General features: G+C 45.9%; 1 protein-coding gene across 1 annotated transcript in view; it reads left to right on the top strand.

The window, feature by feature from the left end:
* LOC133354697 (arrestin domain-containing protein 1-like) overlaps positions 1–12,181 on the top strand; it is a 113,020-nt gene that overhangs the window by 9,569 nt on the left and 91,270 nt on the right. Inside the window, exon 2 of the mRNA XM_061571749.1 lies at positions 39–146. Coding sequence (XP_061427733.1) covers positions 39–146 — 108 coding nt within the window. The remainder of the gene's footprint in view (positions 1–38; positions 147–12,181) is intronic.

Raw genomic sequence — 12,181 nt, 5'->3', positions numbered from 1 at the left:
TTGATGTTGCTGATGATGGTGTTTGTGCGTCGCTGCAGCAATCCGTGTGCGATGCGTCGGCCGTTGCGACATTGGGCCGAGGTCGAAGGCCGAGCCGGACGTCATGGAGCAGTACATCAACGAGTTCCAAGTGGCCTGGGGAAAAAGTAAGAGTGCGCACACGCACACTTCCAAACTTACAGAGATTAACTTCTATACATATGCCCAGAAACCAATTCTAACACTTCCTGCAGATACTGAAAAACTCATCAGACAGACATTCCCATTCATAAAAACGCTCAAATCGAGCTGTCAGTTGGTGGGATAAAAGGCAATCGTGGCTTAATTGTATCACTGTGTAGACCGGAGTGAGTGACACAGCGAGTAATAGCCACTGCCATAGTGAGAAGCATACTGGATGTGGTGTGCCGTATGAAGAAATATTTCCAGGTCCCCGACCTGGATAGACCCGGGCTTAAATCAATCTTTGGAGCCAGCGATGAGTTTACGAACCTATCTTGAGCTTCGTCAATGCTGACATCACACCAGCAGTTTGAGATCGTGAGAAAAACAATTATGTGTCCTGAAGTCAATCTCTCGCAGAGATCAGAACACGATGTTCAACACATTTCAGACATTGTTTGCATTCGGATTGCAATTCAGTGCTCGTGGCCTCGGTTCATCTATTTGTTGTAGCCACGTTAGGACTTTGTGAGCCCTGCTGACTCTTCCAGGGTTTTTTCTGACCTTGAACAAAGAAAAATATTTGCGCTTTATTACAGTGCGGTGACGTCCATGGCAAACATTTAGGTTTGAGAGGGGCCGAGCGCATTGATCGTGGCGAGCGCCTGTCCCAATAAGGACTCGAGTAAAACTGTACGTTGTGTTTTGTTCCCGGATGTGGCCCCATGGGTCAACCTGTACAGGACACACTCCACGCACCACACTCCAAGCTCCACGCATCATGCGCGTTGTCTGCCCGACCTGTGGTTGTTTAAGGCCGTCGCGGACCATTATGGTTGCATTTGCGTCCGGAAGTGTGTTTACCTCCCGCGCAGCGGCGACACGAGCAACAAGGGACAAAAGCCGTGGCTGGAGTGGGCCCTGCAAATTCATGACTGAGAAGTCCTTGTCAGCTATTTCTGGAAAATATTATTTAAAAAAATAAATATGTAGCTCGTATTGTGTAGTTACGTAACTTAACCCTTTCCCATACTTCGTTCGCATTAATTGTATTTATAGAGGCTTAGCGCCGTTGTTTTGTAAGACATTGTACTCACAGCAGAGAACCGTAGCGACACGTATGCATTTTTATGATAGCTGGTGCCAAACTGTGCTACACTCCCTCCCACATGACCTTGTGAGAGCCTCGGTACATCTTCTGACTTGAAGACAGAGCGATAAAGTTATTTTATTTTAGTTTTTTTGATGATGTACACGTACGTTAATTCAATAGGTTAATTCAAACGAGAATGGGTTAGGCTGTGTGTCTCGTGCTGTCCCGAGTCTGGAAGGAGAGGAGGCCATTTTGTATAGTGCTGTCCCTATGAAAATGGACCTGGAACGTCAGGCGGCAGCTTGTTGTTTACTAGAGGTGACATTAGCATCTCACCAGAGACTGTGGAACCAAGTGCCCATGTTTCATTTGCGTTTTTAATAGATCGTCATATGTCAAACTAGATTCGAAGCTTTCGTGACTGCAGGAATTACTCTTTGGTTCTTTCGGTAAAGTCACGTAGAAAGAAATAAAATTAAATAATAATAGAATACGACGTTTCGATTGCAACACAAGTAACCATCATCAGGTACAAACGAGTGAGAAAACAAACCTAGTAAACTTAGAAATATAATGCAATACAACACAGAGAGTTAGCCAACACAACAGTCAACACCCCACCTGGTTGATTGCGTTCTTCCAAAGATTGCTAAATTTGAGAGAGAGACAAAACATAGACACGGAGACACGCAGACAGACACACAAGCAGAGAGAGACAACACAGAGACACAGATGATTTAATTTAGCCACTAGCTTTTTTAAAAGATTGAAATGCTGTTTACTACTTTTTTACAATAACAAGATGCATGCATTCAGAAAGATAATTATTGTTAATATATAAAAAAAATATGTATTTGTTTGGGATAATACCCCAATGCCCCATACAGACCAACCACCACTGTTTAAATGTGTGGCTAAGCTTGCCATACAATCACTGCAGAGATGCTAGTCCCAGTTCTAACACAATGTTATTGCAGTAATGTGACAAAGGAGATAGGTTGCATTAATGAAGCTTGAACTACTTGTCAGATTGCCTGGGACACGAAGCTGATCAAAGTTTGTGCAATACGTGTTTTTGGTTTGTAAAACCCGAGCTCATTAATGTATTTAAATACTGCCTGTTATCATAAGTTAAGTTATTTGCCTGTATCAATCATTTTCTGGATTCAGGCGTTCTCATGCCACGTCAGTCATGGGGGTTGTTTGACCAGACCTCACCAAGTTGGTTCGAGTGGGTTAATGAAGGTGGAGCAGCGACTGGTTCACACGTGACGCGCCACAAATGGCGATCGCCATGGCTGGGAATTGGACTCAGGTGGCCGGGTTCGTATAGCGAAAGTGCGATTTAATTCGCCGCCGCTCAACTAGACATGTTCGGGATGTGGTCACTTGGGCACGAGTAGCCATTGATGCAGATACAGCTTTCAACTGGAACTCTCCGTTTCTTGAACGTTCCAAGGACATCACCCAGGATGTGGATTGTTGCTTTGAACCCGCAAAACTGCAATGTAATAAAAATCCGAGGCATTTTAATCGTATTCGGCCTTTTGCACGAACAATAACCCTTCTATGGAGACTCCAGTGTTGGCATAGCTGTGGTTCAGCTTTCATTCGTGGTGCTTTTTAAAGCCTGACGTGTAATTGTTAAACTTGTTCTGCCTAAATGTGGCTCACGTTATTTATTTATTTTGTTTATTTTCGCAAAACCCTGCACAATGCGGGCATTGTTCAGATTCACAATGTACACTCCCCGTTGCCTCAAAATAATTGTCCCCATTTTTTCACAAATAGAAAAATAATATAACTTACAGAACCGCTGTTAATCCATTGCTTCATCATCTTCTTGTGAATGCACCACAAACTGTAATTCTTGTTCTTAAACCATTAGTGCAGTACATCAGTACCGATACGGAGCGCTGTAGCGGACAATTGTGGGTAGTAAATTTACTTAATAAATTCATGTGAAAGGTTGGTAAAGGTGCAGCCCTGTAATTGCCTGCTCATGCCACTCATGGCAGAAGGCCTCCACGAGAGGGAGCTCTGGAGGAGCCCCTGTAGGGGTACTTTGGTCTACTCTTCTATCTTGGAAGAGGTGGGAGTGCCCACACTTGACCCCACCCCACGTGACCTGCCGACCGAGTCACTGGTGAACTCGCTTGTCCTGCTGTGTGGACAGCGGCGGGGGAGGGAGATGGAATCTAACTGGTCATTTTTGGATTTCAAGTCCGGGGCACTATTGCGTCGCGGCCTTGAGTCTGTAGCTGTACGTAAAAAATAAATGTTTACCTGCCTATTGGCCTTACAGACTTATGTTAAACGGCATTTGTTAAGCACGCAAACTCTCTCATGGTTGCTGCCTTCTGGGTCTCATCAGAAATGCGGGTAACTTAAATCCTCTATTTTGGTTTCGAATATGTTAACACGCGCGTGCATTAGCAGGGTGAATTCACGACTCGCATGTTCCATTGTAAACGTTGCACATTGACGAGTTCATTTACACAGCAGTGCACCTGCTACTGCGGTGATGACTGCATATCGGTCCCATTATCATTCCTTCATTCGAGTGCTATGTTTGAATGAGTATATGCCGCTCACCTAAAGACGCGTGTTTGTCATCCCGGGTGTTAACGAGGCCCTTGTAACCCAGTAGTTGCTCAGTTTCTCAAGCTCTGCCAACGAACGTCCATAGAACGTTGCTCACTCGCTGCAGCCTCTTAGCAGTCACTAAGCGCACTCAAGTTATATTGCCACCCCTGCTTTCTTGAATCATGATACATCCACTTGTTGACCGTACAAACTCTTGCCCACGTCGTGACTGTCCGCGGGAAGGTTGACCAGAGCTCACCCCGCGCCGGCCAGGGCGGGTGGTGGTGGTGGAGGGGGGGGGACCGGCTCGAGTTTCAAGTGCCGCTGATTCTCTAGCCACCGTGGTGGGCCGATCTTACAACACCCTCCCCTCCTCCCCTCTCTCCCTCCCCTCCCTCCCTTCCCTCCCTCCCTTCCCTCCCCTCCCCTCTCTCCCTCCCTTCCCTCCCTGGTTGGCTTTAATAGACAAATAAAGTAACCCCTGATAGCGGTGGAAGACTCTGGACAAAAGTACCTTGCTCTGCCAATTATGCCCCTCCTGTATTTTAAAACAAAAGTTGGGGGTGCGTTTTGTGGTCGGCCCAATGTTCCTTTGTGTGATACCAGATTTGTAAACGGTATCTCTATTCACACTCACAGGCAGACCCATAACTTCCCCGGGCAGTATGGGGAGTGGAAGCAGGCTTAAAACTTAGATTTCAAGCTTTTTAAATATGACTCTGCTTTGATATACACTGTATGTGTTTAATGTACATAGACTCCTCTACTTATGAACGAGTTAGGTTCCAGAGGTCTTTTCGTTAGTCCAAGTTTACTCCTGTCGATGCCAAACATGTTGTATGGCATGTACATTAAACACGGGGGAATGGCTTTAAAAGTTGTATAATCTCCTGCAGATGTAGATGCCACCACCGCCATCCATTATTGCGCGGCGGTTGGACTTACTACTCTCGGTCCAAACAGGAAACTGGACATAAGGACAGGTTTGTTCGTATCTCTGAAGTTCGTAAGTCGAGTGTTCGTAAGTAGAGGAGTGCATATTTTCTATGGTCAATGTCCATAACATGGCAAAATCTGTGGTCTAAAGCTGCGCGGTGTTGGCGATACACGCGGCTTGTCATCCAGCGCTGTGGCGGCAGCAGCAGCAGCGAGGGATGGCGGCTCACCACACAAATGTTGTGACGCTCCCTTCCGTTGAGGAGCCAATACCCTTACTCGCCAGGAAAAGGCAGTACAGCAAGTGGACTAATCTCCATCTTTTTCTATCTGTACGGGCGTAGCGTGTGGCCCCCCTCGCAAGGCCGGGGATTTCTCCGTGAGCTCCGATTTCCTCCAACGTGTATGTACGTTGGACTGGATCTAGCCAACCGTGCCCATTAGTGAGTATAAACACTCACTAATTGGCTGAACGCATCTTAAAAACAAACGCATGCAGGACCCTTCTGAGTCATACTACTCAGTGCGGCTTTCCCGGATAGATAAATAAGTAAATTAATTACTGGGGGAGAGGGGGAGGAGGGGTGATTGCCCCCCTTCCCATGGATCCACCACTGCTGACACCAGGCACGAGTTTGTGGGAGATGCGTCTTACTTTCTGCAGCATCGTATAATCCAGAGAATACGATAATTACTGTGATTTTTTTTTTGCCGGAACAAACAATGGGTGTGTGTGTGTGGCCTGAGCTTACTGACGTCACAGGTTGTGGCTGGGCTGGATTAGTGTGTTTGTTCTTCTCTGCGTTGGTAGGCATGGATTGTGGGCACACCTTTGTATCCGAACCAGTGTGCATGCGTTTCGGCCTGAACCCTGACCCCAATGTGGTCCGGAGAGATTGCTCCCACCCCCCCCCCTCGCTGTTGCGTACGTGGCCCCCCCTTGCATTATTTACTGTGCTCCGTGTGACTGACATTACATCTGTGGCTTGAACCTGATGACCTTCGTTGGTCGTGGTTTGAAATAGAGCTCTCAGACAAGAAATGTTTTGCCTTATTTAAAGCCCCAAATTTTAACAGTGCCCTTTGAATGGATATCTTGAAACTGACTGTAAAAATGGAAATTCATCATGATAACGATGATGATCACCCATTATCATTATAGCTATGAATATAGTTGTAAAATAATAGTTGTTGTTGTCCAGCACTGCAGTCTGTAATAATATTTTGAATATAAACTATTAAACTATATTAATTTTACCAGGTAAGGCCCACTGGGCTATCCAGCTGTTTTTCGGATGCGACCTTGACACAATTGATATCTCAACGAAGTGCATCATCACGTGGACATTTATAGCAGCCAAATACTCTAAACGCGTGTTTCTAAATGTGGAGGGAAAAACTGGTGCACCCGGACAAAAATCCACACGATCATGGGGAGAACATGCACATTTCAAATATACAGGCATCAGTGGTGGGATCGAACCCATGTCCTGTATACCAGGCGAGATAATTAACATCCTGCCACCACAGCACCCATACGTTACCTGACTGCAGCCTATTCTTCAAAACGAAATGATGTCACACCATCTTCGTTTGCACATGAAGCTCCAGCGCAACAAATAAAAACCTCACTGAACAACACTGAACTCAACCACACCAACATTTCCAAGTTAGAAAAGTACCCCAAAATTACTCGGTTGGGATTATACTTAGCAGTGACTGCCTGCTAAGTACTTGCAGACTAATGCGCTCGCTCACTCTTGCAAAGGAGACCTATCCTGGTCTCTTAAGTTCACATCTGGTTAAACAAAATAAACGTCATATGCTAATTACGCAGAGACGTCACAATGTCCTGGCTGATGTGCTGCAGATTTCCAGGGAAATTGAAAATCGGGTTTTCCTGGCGAATCGCCTGTCCCAAAGAGAGTTTTTAATAGCGACACGATGGTCGTATCCTTGCTAAACAAACTGTAAAGCGCCCTTTTGATGATGATAATTTATAGAACATTTTGAATATTATTAGGAGACTCAAAATAGTTTTTTCTCATGAATTTAATTAACTGTACTATGGTTGGTAAAATAATAGGACGGTGTAAAGCCTAAAATGTTCGCGGCAATGCTGCTATGACACCCAAACAAAGAGAGCAGAACTACACGAATCGGTGAGCCTTGGTCCGGGCCAGTGGCTGGGAAGGGTTGTTCAGTCTTGGGTTTAATAATGCAGACTTTGAGACCGCCATATGGCACAGTTTAAACGAAGTGTTCAGTAGACCGCGGAGCTGTGCACAGCCACTCTTGAGTGACCCGTGTCTCCGTAGTTTGCTTAGTGGATGATGTGGCCTGGCCATGTGGCTCTCTCTGTACTCTAGTAACCTGGCCATGCTTTTTAGAAAATTTTTTTAACCGATGCTTTCATCGTCATCACGGAGTGTTCTGTCTGTGAGACACGTCGGAGGCACGGCTCTCTCCTCTGTGTTGCGTGACTTTTAGTGAGTGTCCGACCTTCGGGAAACAGGATGTCAATCTTTAGAATCAGAATCTTTATTTATCCTTAAGGGGCAGGTCAGAAAGTTATAGATTATCTGCTTCACTACACAGTGGTTTGTAAGACAGCAATGCCGTGCAGGATTTTGAAGGTTGTAATCATTTGATGTCTCTCAGCATCGGTCTCAATGATTGCGAAATAACCAATTTCTGCATACTCTTTGGTTCTTTCGGTAAAGTCACGTAAGTGAAAATAAAAATATATATAAAAAATGAAAATAACCAAATTAAATCACGACGTTTCGGAAGCAAGACAAGCCTCTGTCCTCAGGTGGGACAGCCACAGCAAGAAATAATTTGCTGTAGTGGACTTTGCTGTAGTGGACTTTGCTGTAGTCCACTACAGCAAATTATTTCTTGCTGTGGCTGTCCCACCTGAGGACGGAGGCTTGTGTTGCCTCCGAAACGTTGTGATTTAATTTAGTTATTTTCATTATAATTTTTTTCACCTACGTGACTTTACCGAAAGAACCAAAGAGTATGGATCCTTGCAGATACGAAAACTAGAATTTCTGCATATTATGATAATTACTTATTTCATTAAAATTTTCCCAATTCCAGCCCTGAGGGTTAACAAATTCACGTTAAGTGACGTGACCCAAATGGTGTACTCTGCATAGCATTTATATATAGAAAATATGTGCCCCTGAAGGGGATATAGAGGCCTATTATATGATTGCGCGTGATGGCAATACGTTCAGGGGCAAAGTGCTAACGTCGAGGTCTGCTGGCCTCGACAAGAAGGCTTTAGGAGAGAGGGCGTCATCTTCTTGGTTCTTTCGGTAAAGTCACGTAGAATGGAAATAATAAAATAATAAAAATAACTATTTTATAATGTTTCTTTTTTTCCATTCTACGTGATTTTACCGAAAGAACCAAGAAGATGAATCCCTGCAGTCACGAAAGCTTTAAATCGAGAGAGGACGTGTCGTTTTTCTCTCCATTGAATGAGTGCAGATTACGTTGGTTAACTACATGGTCCATAGTTTGGGTTGCATGCCCACTGTCGCACTGCGGCTTGTCTTTAAATTTCCATTTATGAAGGAGATGTGCACAGCAGCCTGTTAATTTTCTTATGCAGTTGATGGTTCATCCAGTGTCTATTGAAGTGACCTCATAGGTACTGAGGACAGTTCTGTGATGTTACCTGCCAGGACCGTTTTTCACACGCAAGATGGTACACTGCTGTCTGGTAGAGTAAAAGCTGGATGTAAATACACCCCAAGTCCAGATTCAACCAATCGGAAAGGTTGTGAGTTCCAATCCTGTTTGAGGGTTGATTTGGCCCATCAGCCCTCTGCGGACAATAAAATGAGTTAAAATTGAGTACAACTTAGTGGGGAAGTCAAAAGGAGTTTTTCCTACTGATAGTCTTGCCTCTGTCGTAGGTATGCGGAATTTCCACCACTGGCTCAGGGCTGGCAGCAGGAGATGAGCGGCACCCCAATGCTTGTTTGAGCAGGAAATCACCCTGACCTTTGGACGTCTGAACACAAAGTTTGAAACTATTTCCTAGAAGATCTGTAATTAAATGCTGGCGGCGTCCCACGCCAGGGCTTTAAATAGGCGAGGGTGTGGAGCTTCACCACCGATGGCCACCAGCTCCAGCTCCTCTCGGATGTCGGGGGCCAGCCCATGCTGCTGTGTGTCGGGGTAGTGGGGGGGGGGCTTGACGGATATTCACCGCGAACGCGAGTGAGCTTGGGTGGGGGGTCGAAGGGATTATTGTACGTATGAATGTTGGGGTGCCACGGTGGCGAGATGTTAACTCCCCCGCCTGGTATGAAGAATGCCGTGGGTTCGATCCCGAGCCTGACGCCTGCTGTATATTTAGAGTTTGCATGTGCTCCCTGTGATCGCATGGATTTTTATCCGGGTCCTACGGTTTCCCCCTCCACATTTAGAAGCACGCGTTTAGAGTATTTGGCTGCCATAAATGTCCATACGATAAGCCACTTCGTTGAACTATCATTTGTGGCCAGGTCGCTCCTGAAAAAGAGCTATATAGCTCAGTAGACCTTACCTAGTAAGAATAAAAAGAGTTTATAGGTTTTTTTAATAAAAATAGTTTATAGGTTTTTAAAATAAAAATAGTTATTAGTTTTTTTTAATAACTTTCTATTTTTCAAGTATACTTCTTTCGCACCTTACGTAGCCAACCGTGCTAACCGAATGGGTGGTGTCGCGCCAACTCCAGCACTCCCCCTAGCGGTGGCCCTGGCAGCCAGTGGTGACGTTTCACAACTGTGACGACACGGGGCCAACGCGTTGCATCAGAGGGAGATCCGCCTTCACCCCGTGTGAGCCGAGGGCAGTGACGCACGTGCCCGACTTGGTGGAAGGCGGAGAGAGAGATGCGTGGGTTCGTGACGCACTGGACCGAGAGGACATTAGAACACGGGGGTTTATGAGCCCTGCGGTGCCTAGCGACACTTGAAATGTGGTCAAGTCGCAATGTTCACTTCATGCGCGAAATGCACGCGTGTGTGTGCAATAGCCATGGCGGTGATCCACTGCTGGATGAGTACTACCGCACACCTCGTGTTGGTTGTGGGGGTAATGTGACTATGCCTCACCAAGCTGGTCAGTGCGAGTTGCTGACGGCAGGGAGCATAGACTTGGGATCATAGAAGTACAGCACAACAATGGATTGTGCTGCACTGCCCTCTCATGTACTCCGCAGCAGCAGCCTATACCATCTCGACTGGGTAACCTAACACCACATAGCTTTTTTACAGCCAAGATAGGATTCGTAATTAATATTTGGGTTACGCCATTACGCAGGAAGCCAGGTGGATTGCGACATCGCGTGACCCCGAGAGGTGGCGACGGCTTGGGGAGGACTTCATCCAGTAGTGGATAGATCGTGGCTGATCATGATGATCATGATCATCATGTCAATATACTGCAGGATTAAGGCCTCCGTGTCAGTAATATTTGTGATGGTGTTGATTTTGTTGGGGGGTGGGGGGGTGAGGCATTCATTTAGCAGTAGACCGATCATGGCTGATGAGGGTGGTCTAGATCACTCTTGCAAATGGTCTCTAGAATTATGTCCCGATCAAACAAAATAAACTTGATGAGAAATACATAACAAGCCAACAAATAATTTGGCAAGTGTAAGACAGTGTTTGTTAAACACCACTTGAGCTTTGGAGCGTTGTCAGCTTGCGTGTGCGTCGATCTGCCCCGCTACCAGCAACAAACCCTGGCCATTGTTATCACAACCGAGACACCTGTTCGGATGTTGGGAGTGTTTTTAGGTTTGCAAGTGGGGCACACGCGTGCGTTTGTTGTGAGTTTGCCGTGCCTCGAACACGTTTGGCAGCGCGGATCCATCGCGTGGTGAGCGACGTTCCGAGCGGAGCGGCAAGCCGCCTGGCATCAACACGTGCCGCGAGTCTCGGGGTCACGGCTCGCGGCCACCCTCCCAGCAGCAGCAGCACTGCCGCTGTGTGCTCTGACGTCTGCTGGGACGTGAATCCACCACCAATGTTGTGCTCGTTGTTGTTGTTGTTTTTTGTTGGCCGGAACGTGAATCTGTTGTTACGGATTGTGCACATCGTGCTTTAAAATGTTCCTACTTTCGTTTTACACTTTCAAACTACAGCCTTGTGGCATCAGCTGTGTCCGTCTTGTCTGTCTGACCCCTGTGGCTGTCTTGTCTGTAACATGAGAGTTTCGATAACTCTGGCACATGTGATCCAGTGTAAATGAAAATGAATTTTTAATTGTGCTGCCATTGAGGACTCACCCCATAGCAAGTCGACAGATTTATTTAAGTGTTACCCAACACGTGGCATTAAAAAACATATTCGACTAAGGTGTGCCCTCCTCTCCATGACGTCAATACGTGTGCCGTCAATTCACGACGTCACACACACACTGAAGTTGTGCGACTCAGAAGGTTACATTGTTATTATCGCAAATGAAACACTTCTGAGGACACAAACGCACACGTTGGAATGTGTTGGCATGCCATATAAAAAACTATGCATATGCATTATTTATTTTTATCCGCTGCGATTACTGTGTTTAAGCTTTCCCGATACAGCAGCGGTAAAGCCGACATGGGAAAATCGCTCATTAACCCTGCGAGGCGATCGTTGCCACTCGGTTGATGCTGAGGCCAGGCAATTAATCGGCTAAAAGGGTTCCAACCGATGATCGCTGGGTGCAATGAGGGTGGTCGAAACCTTTGAAGAATGCGATGCCGATAAACACCTTGCTCGCGTAGCTTTGGGCTCATTCTGAAGCAGTTAGTCAGTTGGATTGGCAGGTGTGTGGGTAGGTGGGTAGATTGGTATCTGGGTGAGTCGGTATGAAGGTAGGTGAGGAAGTGGATGGATTGGAAGGTAAATGCATTGGTAGGTGAGTTAGTCGGTAGCTAAATGGGTGAGTAGATAGGTAGATGAGTGGGTAGGTCAGTGGGTGGTTAGGTAGGTAGGTAGATGGGTGGGTAGGTAAGTGGGTGTCTAGGTACGTATGTATGCTGAACTTATTTCGCACCGTACATAGCCAACCGTGCTAATCGGAGGTGCGGGGGGGGGGAGAAGAATAAACTAAACACGAAAAGCAGTTCTCAAGAAATAGGTAAGTTTATAGTTAGGGAGAAATTCATTCACACGAAGTTAGAGCCTTAATTAAATTAACGTTGTTGAGGTGATTGCTTTACAATTGGTGGTATAAACATGAGTGTGATTTAATGTTACATTTAATTAGTGCATGTGCGTGGATACATAACAAGTAAAAGAGCTTAGGTTGGGGCAAATGACGAATGGCCTAATTATTCAACCTGACTCGAAGATAAATAAACTAACATCTATTCACCAGCTCATTACACTTGACATGTTAATGGAA

Source organism: Lethenteron reissneri, chromosome 48 (genome assembly GCF_015708825.2).
Source record: "Lethenteron reissneri isolate LAM-NWPU_2019-01 chromosome 48, ASM1570882v1, whole genome shotgun sequence".
Taxonomy (NCBI): domain Eukaryota; kingdom Metazoa; phylum Chordata; class Hyperoartia; order Petromyzontiformes; family Petromyzontidae; genus Lethenteron; species Lethenteron reissneri.
This window is presented reverse-complemented; position numbering and strand designations above follow the sequence as displayed.